The following is a 23523-nucleotide window of genomic DNA, read 5'->3' as shown; positions in this document are numbered from 1 at the left end:
TAAACAGTAAGGGTGATATGTTGCAGGATTTTCCCTGTCCAATTACATTAGTGCAGAGGAGGCCTGTGATTGGACATGGAAAAGGAAGGTAGAGCTAAGATTTGTAGAGACAGGGAGCGTCTCGGGGTAGAAGAAGGCTGCAGATGAGAACTCACATGTCATTTACCAGCCACTAGTAGTTGTGGTATCATAAGCTTAGATTAATGGGATAAAGCTTTTATCATTATCAGTTGGCTCTGAAATTATTGTATTGGCATCTTATAAATTGTGATATTATTGATAAATAAATCTGATTATGGTTAATTTAAAATTCTATCTATTTTATGAAGTAATTAATGGCACTAGGGTTTTTACTCATAAACATGTTGGGAAAGCATGGTGCCCTTTTCACTTTCATGTGCCATGAGCTGGTAATGAAAACTAATGTAGGGGAAACAATGAATACATGATAGAAATTGATTTGATGTCAGTACAAAAATTCTGGTTTTAAATAAAGTGTCATGGCATCCAAAAGATACCTATTTATGTTTTGTTCTTTCAATTATGTAATTCTAATATTTTATGGCATTTAAAATTTAGAAATATTAAATATATTGTACTTCATCTGGTCTTCATGACCATTCAACCTGAAAGCTGGTTTTATTTTAGACTGACAAAACTGAAGCTAGAATTATAGCATCCTGCACTGCAACAGGATCCACAAATCAGAATTTATGGCTTCTTATACCATAGGCTCAGTTTTCTGTTCAATTTTACTGCTCACAAAGTGAATACTGAGGCATTAAAAAGAGTCAAAATGGAAAGCCTTTCCCCCCTTTTATTTTTAAGTTTTCTCAAATTTGCATACTGAATTGAGAAGTGTGTTACTTTAAAATATATTCACAGACTAATTCAATATTAAACTGAAATAAATATTCAGTGTCCATTCTCTAGGAATTATTGAAAAATATCTAAGTAAATGCCAGTGATAATTATGTAAGCTTTATAAATATTAGAAATTTTGGAGATTAAGTAAACCTAAGAGAATAATAAAGTATTTCAAATAAGACAGCTCAGTTAGAGAAGTCTTATTTAAAATCTTATTTGAATCTTTCCCAAAAAGGAGTATTGTCTGTTATTTCTTATCATATATCTAAACTATATTTAACACCCTGAAGATATGTCAATGTATGTAGGTTTTGTGATTCAGTAAATAGAGCAAAGCCTTTTAAATATATATATGACTTGATCAAATTAATGGATACATTCTGAAAAGTGATAACTTTTAAATAATAAGTTTGAAATCAGTTAAAAAAATTTTAAAGCACTATTAATTTTAAAGAGAAACTAATCAGGTAACTAGATTTATTGGGAGCTTTCTTATAGATAGATGAGGTTTCCAGATGGGCAGCCTTAAAATAGCTTTAGTGATTTCTCTCTGTTGCCATGACCAAAGGTTGTGTAATCTTTCTGTGAACTCTGACTTGGGTATAGTGATGACCTTAAATAAATGGAGTAATACAAAAACTGGAGGATGGAATGTCTTGGATTAACTAACAAAGAGTCTCTGGCTTCTATCTTTTCTCCCTTACTCTAAGAGCATGTTCGTTGGGCACAGAATGATGCTATGGGATGAACTGTGTTTTCATTGCTTGTTGTGATTCATTTTTGTCTTAGAGGAGGATGTCATGTAGCTGAAGCAAGCCTTTAAGTCCTGATCCTCTATTTTCCTAGGGCTGGAATTACACACATGTGCCACCATGCCTATTTGTGATGTTCCCCCGTATGCAAATATGAGGTACAAATGTCTTTACCCAATTAGGTATGCTTTGAGGCCTTGCCACATCTCTGTGAACTAATTTAGATGGAAAGTCAACCAGAACAAAGTTTTGCAATAGCAAAGGATAATAGTACATTCGGTATTCTGAATAATTAAATATATATATATCATATATATGAACTAAGCCAATGGTACCTAGCTAACCCAAACTCTGAATACTGATTAACATATATGGCAAGATCATAAATATTTGCTATTTTAAGACACATCTTAGTAATTTTTAGGTAGCAATGACAACTTAATACACACATCTCCAGAAGACCTTAATAATAAACAAGGAATTTAACTAAACTCCTCCACATATAAGTGATTGCATAAAATGAGAAGCTGAACATAGGGGAGAAGCACTCCAGCCTTATCAGCTGAAATCTCTGTGATGTGATGTTTTTAGTTCAGTCTATAATTCACAGCTGTAGGTAATCTCAGTTGCAAACGCCCTGCCCTTGTCAACAAATCAGCTCACCAATCCACATCTCTACCTTATGACCTATCGCTCACTATAGTCTAGTTCTTTGAGGAGTGATCCTATTAGATCCCCTAATAGTTCCTGGGGAAGATGCCTGGAAAGGTCACATTGTACGTACCATATCTTTATACACACCATTCACCCCCCCTTTACATACAGCTTGTATTCCACCACAGACTATTAATCAGCCTCTGTCACTTTTCTATGAGATTATATGTTATGTCAGCATGTTCCCTAAAAAAAAAAAAACCAGCTCCATGTAAGTACTGATTTGGTGAAGATTTGGAGAGGAATGTCTCCTGTGTGTGACTGCTACAGAAGAATATGATAGAGAAGCATCAGTTACGGTTCCAGAGGCTTGAGACATTTCTCCCTAAACGTTTGGTAAAACTTTTAAGTTTAAATCAACTGAGTGTTAAAGAATAAATCTCAAGGCATCAATGAAATATGAATTATATAAGGATAATATTGATCCACCAAGTACCCATGTCTATGTCATGATCTGTATGGATCACTGCTTTCACTATGCTCAATAGATCAAAGACATAAGCAGGGGTAAGTCTTAGCAATATGACCCATTCAAGGGGAGAATGGTTTCTTCACAATAAAGGTGCATTGAAGCCCACCATACTTATTGAGAGGAGATTTTACTTTAATCTTTGCTTTCTCATAGTAAATAAAATTGTATGATAGCATAAAGAATTATTTTCGGGGCTGGTGAGATGGCTCAGTGGGTAAGAGCACCCGACTGCTCTTCCGAAGGTCCAAAGTTCAAATCCCAGCAACCACATGGTGGCTCACAACCATCTGTAACGAGATCTGGCGCCCTCTTCTGGAGTGTCTGAAGACAGCTACAGTGTACTTACATATAATAAATAAAAAAATCTTAAAAAAAAAAAAAAAAAGAATTATTTTCAGCAAGAAAGGTTATTTTATCCTAACATGATAAATAGTTCTCCATCATGATCCGATATGATCGCTACATTTTTATTAGCAGGAATTACAAACATTATTGTTGTTAATATGTAATATTTATTAATCACAAAAATAGTTTTAAAGAAGTATTGAAACATGCTGTCTTTCATATATACTGGCAGACATATTTATGCAGAACTTTGAAAAGATAATCATATTTATCATTCAAATAAGGTTGGAGATCAATCAAATAATATTTAAGCAAATGACATTCAAAAATGAATAACTATACGAACATTGATGGTTTAATATCTTCATAGTCTTTGTTTTGAAAGTAAGTTTAATTTGCAAAATATTTAAAGTTTTGTTTTTGGATCAGTTTTAAGTTTATTTAATATTTGTCAAAGTGTATATATAGTGTTGTCATTTATCTCTTGCATTTACTTTCTCCCCAAAATTATCCTTATTTTATCATCATGATTAATATGGTAGAATTATAATCACCAAGGTAATAATATTTTATTAACTTCAGTCCATGATTTACACAAGGTTTCATCCAACATTGTGTCATAAGTGGAGTATACCAATATAATCAATCATACACATTTAACACAGAATCATACAGAATATTTTATACCTTAAAATCTCCATATCCTACTTGTAGTCCTAGTTTAAAAAATAAAAATGAGTAATTGTATGTTCTATTGATATTTTTCAATAAATTATTTAATAATTACCTTTACTAATGATTTATACCTCTCAGCCTTTCTATATGACAAGTGGATAGTACATAAAAAAAAATAAATGGATATTTGGTTGTAGAGGTTACTGTCTTAAAATTGGTCAGGTAAAGAACTATGTAGAAAAAAGCCAAACAATTTCAATGTGCACAAGCGATTATTATATCATGTGGGCTATGTAAAGCAGATAGGTCCAGGTAACACAGGTGACATTTATGGGAGAAATATGATTGAGATATAATGTTCAAAGTACAAAATGATGGGGTCATGGATTCCAAACTTTAGGAGATACAGTCCTGACTCTGCAGGCCACACTGAGTACTTATAGAGCCCTGTTGTTGCCCTTAAAGATTAGCAATCATATGTGTGCTAATCTTTGTCTATCAGAATAGAAGCTCAGGCCACCTAGGCAAGTGATTTACACCATATCCTATACACTTTTCACACAGTCTATACCGTTTTAATGGTGGTACACTCACTTGTACATAAGAAAGTGTTAAGCCTGAAAGCTAGCCCATGACACAAGCTCCATGACAATAAAAAAGTTTCCAATTTCCTGTTAAATTTGTTATTATTCGCTGTGCTTACATAAATTTTATATAGCTTGACACAGGTTACAATCATCTGAAAGGAGAGAACCCCAATAAGATCCGGGTAAGATTCTTAAGATTGAACTGTAGGCAAGCCCACAGAATTTTTTTTTTTTAAAAAATGACCTGAAGTAATAAATGATTATAGGACAATCTGGTAAGTATATTTTTAATTGGACACACAAACAATAAACATTAACATTTTTTTCAAAAGTATTTGCCCTTTCCTCATATCCCTGCCCACAATGTGTGAGACACTTGGTTATAATTAATTTTCAAGAGCACTTGCATTTTGTGACATTTTAATTGTATAGCCATTCTAATAGATATATAGTGATATAAAACATTGGTCTTAATATACTGTTCATTGATGACCAGTGATGAAAGACATGTTTTGAAAGTTATATTTGGCATCACTATTAAACTTTGATGTCAGAATTTTGCAACTCTTTTGATCATCTCAGACATTTGTATTCACATGTGGATTATATGCTTTATTTCCAATATTATCTTTCTATTTTAATGTTATAAAGTTAAATCATTATTTTAAAATTTATTTAAGAGAACTGTAGTTAAGCAAGATCACTAGGAATTTATCTTAAATTTAATCTGAATATTTTATTGCCTCAGATTTTAAGTCTTTATGATTTTTTTCTAATTTATCTCATTTTTGTCTTCATCTTCCTTATTTTGGAATAAAGATGCAAAATTATTCAATCATCCTTTTGTCAAAGGATTATTCCTTTCCATTGTTTTGCTCTTGAGACCTTTTTTACACCATAATATAATCAACTGAACCAACCAACTAGCCATTATCAACCTAAACATCCAGTGGAAAAAAGACAGCATTTTTAACAAATAGTGCTGGCTCACCTGGCAGTTAGCATGTAAAAGAATGCGAATTGATCCATTCTTATCTCCTTGTACAAAGCTCAAGTCTAAGTGGATCAAGAAACTCCACATAAAACCAGAGATATTGAAACTCATAGAGGAGAAAGTGGGGAAAAGCCTCAAACATATGGGAACAGGGGAAAAATTCCTGAATAGAACAGCAATAGCTTGTGCTGTAAGATCAAGAATCAAGAAATGGGACCTCATAAAACTGCAAAGCTTCTGTAAGGCAAAGGACACTGTCAATGGGACAAAAAGGCAATTAGAACACACATTTAGAAAAGATCTTAACCAAACCTATATCTGAGAGATGGCTAATATTGAATATATAAAAAGAATTCAAGATGTTAGACTCCAGAAAACCAAATAACCCTATTTAAAAATGGGGTACAGAGCTAAACAAAGAATTCTCAACTGAGGAATACCAAATGGCTGAGAAGCACCTAAAAATTTTTCAACATCCTTAGTCATCAGGGAAATGCATATCAAAACAACCCTGAGATTCCACCTCACACAAGTCAGAATGGCTAAGATCAAAATTTCAGGTGATGGCAGATGCTGGCGAGGATGTGGAGAAAGAGAGACACTGCTCCATTGTTGGTGGGATTGCAAGCTGGTATAACCACTCTGGAAGTCAGTCTGGCAGTTCCTCAGAAAACTGAACATAGTATTAACAGAAGATCCAGCAATACTTCTCCTGGGCATATACCTAGAAGATGCTCCAACATATAATAAGGACACATGCTCCACTATGTTCATGCAGCCATATGTATAGCAGCAAGAAGCTGGAAAGAACCCAGATGTCCCTCAACAGATGAATGGATACAGAAAATGTGGTACATTTACACAATGGATTATTACTCAGCAATTAAAAACAATGAATTTATGAAATTCTTAGACAAATGGATGGATCTGGAGGATATCATTTTAAGTGAGGTAACTCAATCACAAAAGAACACACATGATATGCACTCACTGATACGTGGATATTAGAAGATCAGAGTAACCAAGATATAATTTACAAAACACATGAAGCTCAAGAAGGAAGACCAAAGTGTGGATACTTCGATCCTTCTTAGAAGGGGGGAACAAAGTACCCATGGAAGGAGTTACAGAGACAAAGTTCGGAGCAGAGACTGAAGGAATGACCATACAGAGATTGTCCCATCTGGGGATCCATCCCATAAACAACCATCAAAAACAGACACTATTGTGGATGCCAACAAGAGCGTGCTGTCAGAAGCCTGATATAACTGGCTACTTAGAGCTTCTGTGAGTGCCTGACAAATGCAGATGTGGATACTCAATCCATTCATTGTTCAGAGCACAGGGTCCCCAACGAAGGAGCTAAAGAAAGTACCCAAGGAGCTGAAGGGGTTTGAAGCTCTATAGGTGGAACAATAATATGAACTAACCAGTACCCCCGGAGCTCCTGGAACTAAACCACCAATCACAGAAAACACATGGTGGGACTCATGGCTCTAGCTGTATATGTAGCAGAGGATAGCGTAGTTGGTCATCAATGGGAAAATATCTAATAAAAAATCCATTTTTTGATATTCTTGTGAGTTTCAATGATTTAAACAAATATTCTGTTTTTACATATATGCTATGGGATTTTATTAGTATAGTATAATAGTATATTATTAAATCATGCTGCACTTATTTTGAAAATTACTTGTTTTAATTTTTTGGATTTTCCATTTCTTTTAAAACTAATCATTATTGAAAAGTTACACCAACTAAGAAAATAATTTTGATATATTTTTTCTTCTAACATATCTATTATATACCCAAGTTTTCGTTTACTTTCTTTTGTTGACTCTGATTTTAAGAATCCCCAAACTTTGAATAATTTATTAATTTATTGTTGATTAACTTGCTTTAAATGATATTGTAAATTTGAGTTACTTAAAGACGCAGATGTTTTTTGACTCTGACCAACAAGAGGATACTAAGGGCCATGTGCATCTAGACCGGAACATTCTAAGAAATTCCAAGCACTGTTTACAGCTAATTGTCTCACTTTTCCAATGATACAGTATACGTACGCTGTGACTATATTGAATAAAGATCTGAAGAACTGACAAGGGAGAAACACTCTTCCTGGTGAGGAAAAGGAGTCCTGTATATCTTCATCTGTTCTGAAAGGTTATCTCACTCGTGTTTAATAGGGGTAACTGGAGAAAGGCAGACAAATACTGCTGCTGTACGGAGGTACATCATTCAGAAGAACCCAGCAAAGGGGGAGGGGAGCGTCGGGGGGACCTAATCTTTAAACACTGAGAATGATTGTCACCATCATTTATGTTTGCTGAAACCACAGATAGACTGAGTCTTGCTGACAATGGGCAGGAGGGCTCTGAGCTTTTAAATGACACTGTTAGGACCCATTTCTTCCCCCCTCCCATCTTGCCAATCTTACAATGCATTCAATTATTTTTATTTAATGAAAATCAAAATTATACAAACAAAATTATGTTAAATAGCATTAAGTGAAAATATACTCCCAATTCTTTGGATTCTAAATATAGGCAACCCGGCATGAATATTCATAATGTAATTAACTGGGTTGCATATTCTATTTGCACTGAAAACTAATAGAGATAAATGAAACTGCCTTGCATGTAAATTTGTCTGACTACTTGCTTCAGTATTATTTTGCGTTCAAGTCTTCTCAAGCTTGATTTATGTTGCCTTTTGCATAGAACAGAATGTTACCCAAACTGACGGAGGTACACATGAGAGATAGAATCCATTGTTCCATTTATAAGTGAGAAAGAGAAAGACAGATGGGAAACTTGAAAAAAAAATAATGTACATGGTTACACTAGGATTTGGGAGTCATTTATAACAGTTAAATATATAAATGCAGTTATATTTCCAAATCCAAGGCATCAAAATGACTTCATTGTGATACATTGTGGTAAAGATGAAGACAAATTAACCAAAACCCCAACAAAAAGGACACCCTCTTCCCTACACATGGAGTAAGAAATGCAGGGTCATTTAATGTGTGGATTTTTACACTGTTTCATTACCATCTGTTGCTGTGATAAACCAGCTAAATTCTTCATGGGAAATTACTTTGGACCCTGCTTACGGAGTATCTATCCACCCATTATTTGGTTCTATTGATTCTGGGCCTGTGTTGAGGCACATCATCATAATGGGGGCTGGGTTGGGGGAATGCATGAGATAAAGCAGAGATGCTCACCTCACAGCAGTTGGAATGTGGGAAAGAGAACACAAGCCAGGACACAGGATATACCTGTCTATGATCCCACTCATCTATTCCTTTCATTTTCACAGACTCCACCATTAGACCAAGCCTCGAATACCTGAGTCTTTGTGGAACATGATGGATTGAAAACAAAATGCTTCTTACTGAGGTAATGGAAACTAATGTCTACATTAATTAATTTCCATGTAGCAAACAAAGATTCAAACTTCATATTTGTAAACTAGAGAAAAATCTCTTCAAACAAATCGATAAATAATTTTCTTAAATTATTTTCCTATGAGCTACATAGAGACTGCTACATTTCATTTACATTATTTTAAAATTCATTATCATTCACTTTGTATTTTATCTTCATACTTTGACATTGAATCTAATTATTACATACATTAATTTCAGCTTACCATCTGCCATGTTGAGTCTTCTCTCTCTCTCAGGTTAGTATCAACCACAGCTATGCCAACAAGGTCCAGATTATTCACACAATCCAGTTCTGTCACCTACAGCAAACATGGAATGAGACCATGTTTTCAAGTGTCTTCAGGATCCCTAAATGAGCACTTTACCAGCCAGAGTGACATTGCCAGCCTTTCAAAGGTCACAGAGAAACTAGCTACGACCTCACACCTCTCAGGACTGCTGGATTTCAGGATATCGAATTCTCATTTCAAAATGATTGCAAAGCATTTTTCTAAATAGGTTTAAAGATTATTCCAATTGGAAATCCTGTAAAATAAATTAGAACTCTAAATACATTTATTGGAATTTGGAATTTATAATAATGACTTGGCTCAAGCTTAAGTCTAAAATTAGAATGCCTTTTCAAATAGAATATTTGAATTCTGTTTTATTCAGCTGTGTTCCACTTTTACTTTAAAAAGGAAAATTAAAAACTGATCTGTTTTTCTAATGCCTTCCAGATTGGATAGTGCTAATATTTTCAGCTAGGAGAAACATATTGAATTTATCTGTTTTTATGATCTAAATTGCTTTTCTGTCTCTATTTGTTTTTCAATGGCAAAAAGTTGCAGGTTTCATATGGCATTTTCATATATAGTATACGTTACTATTCTTCCTTATCTCCCTGCCATTTCCCATGTATCTTTCTATCATCAATAGCCCTGTTATGCCTTTCATGTCACATGCATTACTGCTCTCTGCCCTTTTGAACCCATATCCTCCTCTTACGGTTCCTTTTCTAGTTTCACAATATATCCCAACACTCACTCCCACAGAATTATACATTCATACAAATTCAAAGCTTGCACCACACATGAAGGAGAACATGTGGCAGTTTTCCTTCTGAGTCTGGCTTGCTGTGTTTGGTGTAATAATTTCAAGATCCATTTGTTTTCTTGCCAAGTTAATAATTTCATTTTTCCTTTTCTCTGAATTAAATTTTGTTTTGTATATGGACCACATTTTCATTATCCATTCATCCATGATGAACATCTCAAATGATTCCACTCCCTTATTATTATGAATAGGCTCAAAACAAACAAGGCTGTGCAAGCGTCTCACCGGTAAGGTTTAGAGCACTTTGTAGATGTGCTGGAGAACTGTATAGTATGATCTTGTGATAGTTTAGTATTAGGGTTTTTTTTTTTTGAAACTTTCATACTTACTTCCATAGTGTCTATGTCAGTTTATTTCCCAGAGAATAAGGGTCTCCATCTCCCCACATCTTTGCTAGTATTTGATGTCATCTGTTTCCTATAGAATAGACACACAACTGCAGTGGAGTGGAAATTCAAAACAGTCTAAATTTGTAGTCTCCTGATGTGTGAGGATGATGAACAATTTTTAAAATTATTGTCCCTTGGTGCAGCATTAGTAGAAGAGTAGTGGACATCCCTGCCCTCTACAGTATTTTTAAAATAGAAAATCTTTCAGTGGAAAAAAAATGGAAAATCAAAGTAGAGCATAACAATACAGACACTTAAAACAGGAATGCAAGATTTTAAAATAACCCAGTTCTTGTTTTGGAGTACTGCAAGTCTTTCACCCATTTATCCATTACTCTCTCACAATGCTTTCACATAAATAGTTTTTAATTTAGCATTGTGTGGATTTGGGCATTACATGTGCACAATAGATGTAATGGATATACTAATATTCTGTTGTAATTTTTAATCCAGGAATTTAATCCCTGATCTGGCAAGGAATCACAGCAATTTAGATGCACCCTGGATTACAGTATGATCTGGCTAGAATACAGACACACCCTTTGGGCACACTTCTAATCACTAACAATGAAAGTAAGATTAGTTTGAACAAGTAAGCAGATATGTTTGAAAATAACATCTAATGACCAAAGAAGGATTTGACAAAATGAATCAGAGATCAAATATACCCAACTCCCAGAATAACAGCAGAGGAAAAAGAGGATATGAGAGAGAGAGAGAGAAAGAGAGAGAGAAGGTAGGGTTGGGGTGGGGTGTGTGTATGGCAGTTTTGCTAAGACAGTTTTACAGCGAGAACAAGCTAGACATGGGTGAAGACAGAAAGAGCCAGAGAATGAGCAGGAACCAGAAGATTAGGACACTTTGCCAAGGTTTAGTATGAGACCAAGCAGAACAATTCAGGCAGAGGCTGAGAGGGGCCAGATTAAATCAGTCAGCTTGGACAATTAGGTTGTACATAAGCTAGAAGCTTCAGGTCTACGTTTAGGGATATTTAGGGCAGGAGAGAAAGAAATGTTCTAGGCTCAACTCAAGCCATGTAGTCACATAGCTTGGGTACTGCTCTCATCTCTTCATGTTATCTGAGGAAACAAGAGCATCTTTTACATTCTGTTGTTTTCCATGAAGGATAATATTGTATCAGTTGGTTTTCATTTGATGCTGTTTAGAATAAAATGAAGGTAGTACTTTTTAGGACTCATTTATTCCATATATATATATATATATATATATATATATATATATATATATCCAATGTATGTATCTCCTTAATCTCATTGTCAACTTAACCCAACTCTAATGTTTCCTGGGAAGAACGAGCCTCCACTGAAGGCTTTACCTCAATCAGACTGATTATGTCCAAGTAAGTCTGTGAAACATTTTCTTAAGTATTCCCATATTGGTGTAGGAGGACCATATCTATTTTCAGCAGTGACATTCCTAGGCATTTTGGTTTGGGCTGAATTAGGAATCTACCTGAACTATCAAGAGGTAAGACACCAATCCATACCTTTTCTCCATGGTCTTTCTTTCGGTTCCTGTCTTAAGTTCCTGCCCCAAATTCCCTTGGTAATTGAAATACCTCAAGATATAGGATAGACTAAAGCTTTTATTTTTCTCAACGTTCTTTCCTTAAAAAATACTTTATCATGGCAATATCAAATATCTGAGCATAGTCGCAAAAACACTAGTGATATATGAATGAGTTTAGACATTTTAAGTTAATAGTTGCTTGTGTATTTTGAGATGTTAGTACTCAAGATTGGACAAGGTGAGTTCTAAACTGATAACTGAAACAACTTTGGAACCGATTACCCCAATGGACTTCATACTAAACATCCAAGTAAATCTAATTGGTGTCTTTGAAAGCGGAATATTTGTTTTATTTAAGGTGGATCACATGATTTAATTTTTTTTCATTGAAGAATGACCTTTCTGGTTTGTAAACCAGATGCTTCATTGAGCATCAAAACGGTGATACATGCCTTCAGTACAGAATGAGTTCAGGGCCAGTTTCTGTGAAATGCCATTTCAGAAAACAAAGAGAAAGAAAAAAATTCAGATACAGGTTTCTTGAAAGTAGAGCTAAATAAACTTTTACCAGGAACAAAATAGGATTCTGATCTGTAGGTAAATGAAGAAGTATAGTTGCTGAAGAGGATGCCCTTACATTTGATGAATGGCTATGCCTAATTTCATTCATCACACTGCATACCTGAAGACCAAAATCACTTACGCTATACTTCTTCAGGAAGTCTTCTCACTCCAGTCATAATACCTGAAAACAGACTTAAGCAGAGCTTTCTATATTATTATACTTCATGAACAACACTTCAACTCTACGGTGTTTGTTCCTCCTGGGTAGCTTCGCCAAGCCACCAGACACTACCCTGGCTTCTCTCTTTCTCTGTCCATCTTTGCTCTGCAGATGAAAAACACTTTGACAGCTTTATTTTTTAGAAATTGTCAGATAACACAATTGCTGTGTGCAGAATCTCCTTCCCTTCCCTTACGAGCTAGCTTATAACAACCAGCCTCTGCTGGTCCTAGCTACCCCAAGATCTTACATAGTTGTTGTGTGCTTCTCATTCCAAAGCCTGGCCAAAAAGCCCTTTCTCTGTCCTCACCTCTCTTTTTCCTCCTGAGACCTGGAAGCCCCATCTTGACACTTCTCCCAGCAATTGGCTCCTTCTTCTTTATTGCCCAAATCAAGAACCAATTAGGGAACTAGACTTTAGTATCAGCACCTGCTTCTATATCCTGGTATAAAGAATGAAAAGTTTTCATCCTCAGAATGATTGTGGGGGTTATAATTTTCACTATTGGCATCTGTCTCTTTTCATTCTGCATATTGAACTGAACAAAAAAGCATTCAATACTAAGTGAATGACTTCAAAGGCCAATGTTATTTCCTTATGTCATTGGGAGACCTGACTTAACAAGGAATTATTGGAGAAGTAATTGTAGGAGTTCTCCTTGGGCTTCTGCAGGTAGAGATGGAAGTATCACACCTAGGTACAGAGCAGAGCAGAGTTTTATACAATTCTCCTTATTTGGTAAGAATTTATTATTATAAAACATATAACCATTTTTGATCTGGAAGAATGAACATATTCTTCTTTATATCATTGCCCTCTTACTTCAGTTCTCACATCACCCCTCTCTGTGTCTCTGTGTCCTTGATGGTGAAACAGAGGCTTCATCCACATAGTTTCTGAGGCTCAATTTCATCTTGAAGTTACCCTGGTTTTATCACAGTTAACTCCTACACTCTGGATAGGAAAAAGGAAAAATGTCAGCTACATTACTATATTAGTCTCTTGCATGTCAGTTAGGGAAAAAAAAGTCCCCAATGTGATATGACAATTGGGTTGCTGCTGAGTTTCTTGCTGCCCCTCCCATTTCTTTCCACAAGGTTTTATCTTCATACGTGAGGATAACTAGACTGACAGCACCCATGAGTTTTCATCAAGTTCCCTGAAGGTTTGTTATGGAATTAAATAGAATCCCCACAGCAGAGAAAGATGTTAACCATTAAGAGCACAGTTGTGCAGCCCAGTCACATGTGTGCATACATCTCCATTGCAAAGTCGCTCTAATTTATAGACAATACGAATAGCTGAAACATGTTCTCCTTCAGAGAAGTCCTTTCAAGTCAATTTTCAAGTAAAACTCCAAAAGACTGTAGATTACAGCCAGACGGCCGCCTCCACCTCATCTCTGATGACAATTCAAGACAGCTGCTAAATTTAACATGCCATTACTGGAACCCGGGGCTTCCTGCACAATAGCTGTCTGTGTGTTGCCAATCCCCAGGATGCACTCAACTTTAGAATTGCTGCACAGCAGTCCTGCTGGCCCTTAATCCTTGTGAATACAGCATTGACACATAGCCAAGAATTTCAGAGGATTCGTTTTTTTTAAAGGGAAAAATAGGAACAAAAGGAAAAGAAATGCTCAACCCAACATGTTAAGATGCAGCCTGTGAGGCAACAAGGCAGGGTGGGGTGGGGGTGGGAGGAGGGGGATAGCTCTGTAAACACAAGCAGGCCTCACCATGCAGATGGTTCTTGTTCTAAAAGTTCATTTGTAGGCCTGTCATTTGGAAACCAAAATGTATTTCTCTATAGAAATAGCATTTTCCTTCTTGTCTTAATTACTTTCCTGTTGTTCTGACAAAATACTGGACACAAAACAAATTACAGAAGGAGGAGCTTACCTGGGCCTTCAGTTACAGAGGGTTAAGGATCCATCACAGTGTGAAGGCATGCCAAGAGAAATGAACAGTGGCAGGAGCAGGAAGCTGAGAAGAGAACTTCCTCAGCCACAAGAGACTGAGAGAGAGAGAGAGAGAGAGAGAGAGAGAGAGAGAGAGAGAGAGAGAGAGAGAACTGGAAGTAGGTTGAGGTTATAAAATGCTCAAAGCCTTTCCTCCAGCAAGGCTGTACTATCAATGGAGATGTAGTATCAAAAAATCTGGTCATATGGATGATACTTTTCATTCAAACCACCACCATCATTTATGAACTAAGTTCCCAAGTTAGATCAGAACAAGCAATGTGCCCAATGAATGTATTTAATATGTAAACGAGTCCACCATTTGACAATGCAGCTATTAGAAAGATAGGCTGGTGAGATAGCCCCGTGAGCAAAGTGCTTGTTAACAGAGGAAGATCTGAGTTTGGCTTCAGCATCCAAGTCTTTAACACTTGTGCTGTGGGCGTGAACAAGAAGCTCCCTGGAGTTCTCTGGTAAAGTCTAGCTCATCTTCCTAACGTTGTAAACCTTTCCTCATATTGTGGTGACCCCCAACTATAAAGTTATTTCACTACTACTTCACAACTAAACACTTGTTACTACTGTGAATCTTAATGTAAATATCAGATATGCAGGATATATGATATTTGACCCCTGTAAAAGGGTCCTTTGACCCTCAAATGGTACCATGACCCACAGTTTGAGAGCTGTTGGTCTGGCTGCATCATAGCCCTTCAGATTCAGGAGAAACCCTGTCTCCAAAGCAATAATGGGAGAAGCCTGATATTGGCCTGTAGCTTCCATATTGTGTGTATTTGAGTGCAAGAACCACCCACTTCCCAACACACTATCACCAACACCTCACCAACCATCAATCCCAACACCGCTACCACCATCACCACCACCACAACAACGACAAGAAAGTACAGAAAAATACGGTCAGAGGGTATAGCTCCGACAGCCACAAGATAACATAATATTTTTCTTTCCTCTTTATATGTTGTTTATCTCAATCTCTTATTATAGCAACTGCTGATTACTACAAATTGGGTTGTCACCCACGCACCCAGGAGTTAGGGATGTATATCAGTTTTTTAAACTAATTGCTTAGCACAGAGATAACCCTGGGTTTGGTCCACACATAAAACCAACTCTGGTGGTCCATGGTAATCAAGGACTCCAGAGGTAAAAGAATTAGTTTAAGGACATCCTTAGATACATAGTGAGTTCCATGATCGCCAGCTACAGCTTAAGCCCAGTCTAAGAAGAAAATGAAAAAGAAAAAATAGCACAAGATAAATACAGATGTCTACTTTCAAGCTGATTTGTTAAGCCTGTTTCATTCATTCGTTCACCAAATAAATTAACATCATAATAACTTGAAGCTGGAAATTATATAGCCAAGGAAACAGAACACATCCTTGCCTTCATTGGCATATTGAAATCTGTTGGCCCTGCTGAGATCCTAGCCCCATTTGCATTTATGAAACCTAAAAGGAATTCAACTATACATTTCAATATATAGTGTTCACAGGTTCTGAGTGGTCTGGTTCTCAGAGTGTGATAATAACCTATAACTGTAACAAAGCAGTAAGACAACAAGATTTTAAAGGAGGAAAGTTTATATTACCTCATGTTTCCAGTCTGTGGTAATTAGGCCCCGTTGTCTTTAGGTATGTTGGTGGCACAGTGGATCCTGGCAGGCATAGACAGCCAATAGCTGTCTACTTCATAGCAGCCAGGAATCAAAGAAAGAAAAAAATTGTTGACACCCCATTATATGTTTTAGGCTTATGTCTTCCTGGTTCTTATGTCTTCCTAGTAGTCTCCATCTCCACAACAATTCTACAACCTAGCCACGGGCTTGAGAACACACTATCAGGATATGAAGATTTGGGAGAAATGCGACATCCAAACCATAGCAAAATTCCTGTTGCTGGGTTTTGGCAAAACTGTCAAAAGAGTAGTAGCATGATGGCTAGGAAATGCATTGGACTAAATGGTGGTAATAGATCTTAAGTTACAAATGGAACCACTCAGCATTTAATTATCAATGACTTCTTACACCCTTAGAAATGAAAGAGCTGGACTCTTGAAGCTTGTCTTTGTGTCCCAAGTCTGTTGAGACAGACTTTCTTTCTCTGACACGTGATCACCAGCTAAGAATACACTGATTTTTCTTTCCTTAAGAGAAACGATTTCACCAGCACTGTTCAGCATCTGTGTTCATGTTTGCTTGTGACCTTGTATCCAACCTAGCACAGCAGAAAACCATTTCCTTTCTATTAGTAGTCCCCACAGTCTTGTGGAAGATGTGTTCCTCCTGCGTTTCAATGTCTCCTGTTAAACCTCCTGCTAAGTTCTTTTTGACAAGCTTTCAACCTACTAAATAAGGAGACCATCTGGGCCTGGCCTAATTTCCCTGTGTTTCCATCAATGAAGAACCCTTCAATCTCCTAGTTCTTAACTACCTAACTAGTCACCATAAAAGTGACCCTGACCTGTTGAAGCTCTCAAGACACTAATAATAGAACAGGTTCTGGATCTGCACAGATAGAGTCAGCATACTCTAAGTAAGTAATCAACTTGAGCTTGGGGGGGGGGTGACTCAAATGTCTCAAGATAATTTAGGACTTTGGCTGAGTGAAGACATAAACCTGGTAATAAAACCTCCTTCGATACTTCTCTGAGGACCCTAGTGCTTATCCTTCACAAAGGTCACGAGATCAGCATGTACTACCTTTCTTTCACCATATCCGTCCTTTTCTCCCTTTCTGCTGGTGCCAAGAATAACCCTGGAGTTCTCTTCTTGTGCTTTAATCCCAGAATTGACCTTTTTAAAAAAAATTCAAGGGACTTTTCTGCTCCAAGAAAATAGAGTTAGATGGGAGGTTAGAGGTCCCTGTCTGTGCTCTTTTTCTCATTTTTACCCTACTTAGACTGGGCAGAGGAAGACAAAGGCACAGATAAGAGAAAATAATGGGACTTGGAGTTTACAAAGAACAAACTAAAATGTAGGTCTTTCATTTTAGAAGAAATCCAGACTTGTGGGACTTGTGCTGGAGTGCTGGAGGTCATTTGTGCTGCCCTCCCCTGCCTGGATGATGGTTTGATTTTAACATGAAGGTGCTTGTTTCAGAGTAATTATAAATCATATGGAGAACTTGACAATGTTTTCGAAGGAAAAATACTCTCCCATCATGTTCAGTTTGTAAGGGAAGAGACAGGAAAACTCCTCTTAAAAAACAAATGAGACTTGTGTGACAAATAAATAAATAAATCCAAGATGGCAGTTCAGCTACACAAACAAGGAAGTCTAAATACATGCTTGGCAGCAATCAAGACCACTTTGAATTAGTATAGATGCATTGTTCTAATCTCAATATGAAGTACAAGAGAGTGAATATATTTCTTTGCATGGATTGTTTAGAGCTAAGAGAAGTTGGTTTTGTTTGTTTGCTTGCTTGTTTTGTTTTGTTTTGACTGCAGACAGCACAGGTAGGTTTTGCAGGTTAAAAAGATATTAACCGTACTCAGGATCACTTAGAATAGTAGATGCATTAGTAGATATACTTATGAGTTAGACACTTTAAACACGTGGCAACTTTCTTCACAACAATTCTGCAAGAGTGGATTTATTGTTCCCATTACTATTAAGAAAATATTGAAATCCAAGAAGGTTAAAAATAATGTGTCCAAAGATAATAGACCAAGTAAAAGATCAAACAACGTGACCCCTGGTTATTTGGGTCTGCAGAATTGCTGTATTTTCATGGATCAGTGCCAACTCTGCCAGTAAGCCACAAAGCCATGAAGTCATACAGTCCAGCTCTGGGAAGCATGAGGGGCATCTCTCAGCATTAATGTAATGTTTATGCTTTGCTTTCCCGAATATGCTCATGAGTCCTGGAAACCAAGGCAAGGTAAGATAATGTTAGTATATGAATTTGACATGCCCACCCCAGACTGAGGCTTTGAATTTTTTCCTTCACTTGTGGCCCTGTTTTGAAGGTAGTAGAGCCATAAGATGTCTCCAGGCTAATAGATGGGCTTCTGGAGGCTTCCTTTGAATTTGGTTCTAGATGTTCTCCAATTACCTGGTCTCACACATTCATGTATGACTTCTTGTGGGTGATGGGGAAAATGTATTACATTCTGACCACAGTTTCCCTGCCCTCCACTGCCCCCAGTACTTCCCTACAGTCTGGCCCCATGCATGCTTCCTCTGCTTCCTTAAAAAAAAAAAAAAGCACAACCTTCCCAAATATATCCACCGACGATGGCCCAACAAGTTACAATAAAACTTATCACAAACCATGATATCAAGGTTGGACAAGGCAACAGAGTAGGAGGAAAGGGGTCCCAAACACAGGGAAGAGTCAAAGCCCACTCCCACTGTTGGGAGTCTCACAAGAACATGCAGCTATATAACCATACGTTATACACAGAGGACCTAGTGCAGTGGAAACACCCTGGAATCTACGAGCTTGACCCTAGCAGAGCTTACTTTATAAGTTTTAAGGGCCCCACCTCCTTTCAGTAGAGAATGTTTCAATGCTGACAAAATAGCTACACAGCATGCCATTTCTTCCTCCAGTTTTTACATTCTTTCCTACCCTCTTCTGTCATGGTTAGTGTGGAGGGGTCAAAGAGATGTCTGATTCTTTTTCTTCTTGTGCATACAATTATCATACCACAGTATCATTCATTTCTTCTGGGTCCTGATTAGTTATGTCTCTGTAATACTTCAAAAATTTAAAAGAAGATCATTTCTTCCAGGACAGACCCAGAGTAATGGTATCATTAATCTGTGGTTACAAATAAAAATATTTTAGAAAGAAATTTTTACAGGCGCACTGTCTCCATTTAACTATGATGAAACCCCAAACTAACAACAATAACAACAACAAAATAGAAGCAGCAGCTGGTCCCCCACTAGGACATATGACCTGCCCATACGTAGCCATTTGAACTAATAGTCAGTTGACAGTTGTCTAATTTGAAAGGAACAAAATAGAAAGCAGTTGGTTGCACCTGTGCCGTTAAAACTACTATTGTACACAGTGTGTACATATTCCTTACACTATTGTTACTCTACAAGTCAGGGTCCATAATTATCAGGACTTCAGCTGACAATTTTCTACCAGTGGCCTGAATGACAACTTTAGCCAGGAGCAGTGAGTCCTCAGCTCATTCCAAGCCCCATAGTCAAAGTGGGCAGGCCTCAGCAATCCTGTTTCATCATCTGGTTCTGGCATAAACCAAACAGTAGTCACAATAGCTGTTGGCAACCAAAAACAATGACTTATGGTTAAATATTCCAACACTGGTATTGGAATTATTTCCAAACAACTTTATGGGACCTATGATGGCTATTCTTGGTCCTCAAAGTGATTATATCTATAATTAACTAAAATCCAAAAGTCAAGGCAACAGCTATGAGGTATTTTTTCTCAAAGTAGAAAAACCTAGTTCTTCATACAGATCTTTGATATAGGAAGACACACCTTTAATCCAGATCATTAATCTAGATATAATCTGGACCAAGCCTTCTGCTGGGGATATATATATATATATATATATATATATATATATATATATATTGCTCTTCTCTTGGCCTGCTTGCTCTCACTTTGCTGGTAAATCCATTCTTTCAGTCTAATAAATCTAACTTATATAACAAAAACCCTGTCTGCCCTATGTGCTTTCAAAATGTACAGGACATTCAATAGTTAGCATTACCTAATGAAGCCTTTTAAGGTGGTGGGCAGAATCTCTGAAAGCCAAGTATTATCCATACTAATAGTGCCATTTCATGTTGTAAGGAAGAGCAGATATTTTAAAAGATCTAATAAGTATGACATGATCCCTTTACTTTTATCAATTGCTCCAACAAAGAGCAATGTTTTATATACTGACATGAATGATAGACACTACCTTATTTAGCCTTACATGATGTACTGTAAACTGTAACCTTTCAGGAACCATCAACCATTCTCATTATGGAATGTTGTTGCTGGTAAGAGACCACTGCACATATCTCCACCTTAAATGGTCTCTGGGATTCTTGCCTGTCATAATCTGCCTGTCTCAGGTGTAGGGTGGCGTGTGGCACTACTTTGCCAATCATACTTGCCACTGAATAGCTTTGGGATCAGGACTGAAGCTTCAACCTGTCCATTGGTCACATCTGGCTGCTGAAAGGACCCTGGGTTAAGTAAACAGCCTGTATATACTTACTTACAGGGGGAAAACACATGCAATATGTTTAGGGCAGGATAATACATCACCCCTAGGATCATATTAATCTGTTTTGTAACTTTGATATCTTATTATTTAGGTCTTCTGAAAACTATTGCTCAGTCTGTAAAGCCTTCGTGAAGTTCAGTAGCATAGAATCTAGATTTCTGATATTTGCTTTTCACCCTAGGAACTCCAGCTCTACGTGAATCCTTGCACATTTGTTTTCAAGTGACAGGGATAAACTAGATTGTTGTTGTTGTTGTTGTTTTCATTTTCATCCTCTCTTGATTTCATTTGCAGACAAAATTTACATGTTAATCACTGCTATTCATATCTTTCAGCTTCTCCTCTCCCTCATAAAGATCCTTCCTCACCATGAAAATCACCAAACACATCAAAATCCCATACCAGTATAGAGATCCCTGCTGAATTAACCTTGCCTGTAGGCTTTCTGTGAACACAGTTCTACCTGACCTGGTGAATATGGCATCAGCACCACTTGTCAATGCCTAAATCCCTAGTAGTGCTTGCCCTTCCCATGCTGTCTTAAAGCCCAATCCAATAATAGCCAACTATTTCCCATAGATTGTCCAAAACATTATTTGGACTCCGTTTCCTGAATAGTCTCAAGTTACACAGCCATTGTCCCAATGACAGATGAGATGATATGGCTCAGTTTTTATGCAACTCAGACTGAATACCCCTGCCCTATGCCCTGTAGCCTCTGAATCCAGCTCATGGGAGACTTTCCTAATGCTTGTATAAAGCCTTTGCCATTTAAAACAGCTGGGTGAATATCTCCTCATTATCATCATTTCCTTTGCTCACATGCTGAGGTGTGAATTTTCCCTCCTTATGTATTAAAGAACATACATGAGAACAATAGTCTGTGACTTCTACCTCTTCCTCTCCTGTTTTATGCTCCAATTCCTCCCACCGGTTTATTCAACAACTTTCTCCTGAGCTGATGCTCAGGAGAGGCTCTTTTAGCATAGCTCCAATAGCAATTCTCCTTGTATACTTTCTACTGTAAGAAATGCAAGCCAATATCACCACATGACTTCCTACCTTCTGTTTGTTCTGACGCATAACCGATTTGATTGACATACATTTGTGAGTCATAATGTAAATATGACTCAGAGTCAGTATAGTACTGAATCAGAGTAATTACCATAAATATGATCACCATGAAAATTCCTCTAGGGCAAGAACAAAGAGCATTTGAACACACACACACACACGCATACACACACACACACAAACATACACACACAAGTAAAATTGTTCATTGTATTAAACAATGGAAAATAGGTAACCCACACAGAAAATTATAATTGAGTAATAGAGCATTTTAGAGGTATGAGTAGCCACTTGAGTATATTAATTTAATATATAATTATCCTAAACACTGTGTTGATTATTCTAGCAATGTTCACTTGTACAGGGCAAACAAAAAGGCACAAGTAGTTTGCAGCAAATCAGGATTACGCAAGTTTAGAAAAAAGGCATGGAGAAGTAGAGAATCACTCACAAAGTAAGAAAAATAAATGCAACGATATGACTTGTATTCCTTTTTGAAATGAGAGAAGTTCTAGTCCTAGTTTGCAAGCCTGTAACTTGACAGTAAAGCATTAGAAATGCTTCAGTTTCCCTGGTAATCAAGAAACACCCAATTAGCAATCATCATCATTGCTTTCATGTTGCCATGGGTTATAAATATCTATGGCAGACAATGAAGGAAGTTAAGAAGGTGGAGGGTAATGAATAATGAGAATGCAGTGGGCTGGCAGATGAGATGTTTCAGTGAGAACAAATACAATTATACTGGGAACTTGAGTAAATAAGACTAAGCTAAACAGAATAGAAGGCTTTATAGAGAGTCTGTTGGGTCAATCAGGTAGGAGGTATGGCAACATGAACCAAGAGCAACATGCTTCAGATGAACAAGTTGTTAGCAAAAAGCAGAAGCTATTGTTTCAAGCCACCAGCTTCCAACAGAGAGGAACTTCAGTTCTTTTTAGTGACTTGCTGTGGGAGGGATAGGGGAACTTTCATTTCATTGAAACAAATCAATTTCCTTGTAGGACAGCTCAATTTTCCATAAAAACATATATAAGCAGGGGGCATTGACAAACGACATATGAATTTAAAGTCAGTCAGTGATTAAAGATTTGGAATGCAGAAGATCAGTGTCGTGGGATGTAAAGAGAGGTACTTATCCTCCTTTCTTTTGAGACATTGAGTCAGGGATGCTTGAATACTGGCCAAGAATGATCAAAGCAAGTAGTAGTTTGTCTACCATGTCAGAGACATGGAATTTTGATCTGTAGATAAGTCCCACACTCAATGACACCCTTGGAAGCCCAGGAAATAATGCAGAGCTTAAGGACTTTGTAAGTTTGCCTGCTTTGTGCTATTTATGTTTTCTTACTTCATTATTTTGTTACTTTTCACTATTGTTTTGTGACCAATTTTATGAAGCAGAGTATATAATTCCTAAAATAAATGGTTTTCTTTTAGTGATTTCATGTGGCACAAACTAAATTACAGCAGCTCAGAAAGAGTTAAATGTGCTTGGAAACTGATTATGGGATGGATCCCTGGATATGGCAGTCTCTAGATGGTCCATCCTTTCATCACAGCTCCAAACTTTGTCTCTGTAACTCCTTCCATGGGTGT

General features: G+C 36.9%; 1 protein-coding gene and 1 long non-coding RNA gene across 2 annotated transcripts in view; both read left to right on the top strand.

Annotated features, from left to right (window-relative positions):
- LOC115032127 overlaps positions 1–9135 on the top strand; it is a 131896-nt gene extending 122761 nt beyond the window's left edge. The window contains exons 6-7 of the long non-coding RNA XR_003837759.1: positions 8734–8813; positions 9062–9135. This is a non-coding gene — a long non-coding RNA (uncharacterized LOC115032127). The remainder of the gene's footprint in view (positions 1–8733; positions 8814–9061) is intronic.
- Positions 9136–18880: 9745 nt separating this feature from the next.
- The window catches only part of LOC110302744 (disks large homolog 2-like), a 43495-nt gene continuing 38852 nt past the window's right edge, over positions 18881–23523 (top strand). The window contains exons 1-2 of the mRNA XM_029482978.1: positions 18881–18946; positions 20583–20620. Of these exons, the coding sequence (XP_029338838.1) occupies positions 18881–18946; positions 20583–20620 (104 nt within the window). The remainder of the gene's footprint in view (positions 18947–20582; positions 20621–23523) is intronic.

Source organism: Mus caroli, chromosome 10, assembly GCF_900094665.2.
Source record: "Mus caroli chromosome 10, CAROLI_EIJ_v1.1, whole genome shotgun sequence".
Lineage (NCBI taxonomy): Eukaryota > Metazoa > Chordata > Mammalia > Rodentia > Muridae > Mus > Mus caroli.
Note: the sequence above shows the minus strand (reverse complement) of the source record. Positions and strands in the feature narration are given on the sequence as shown.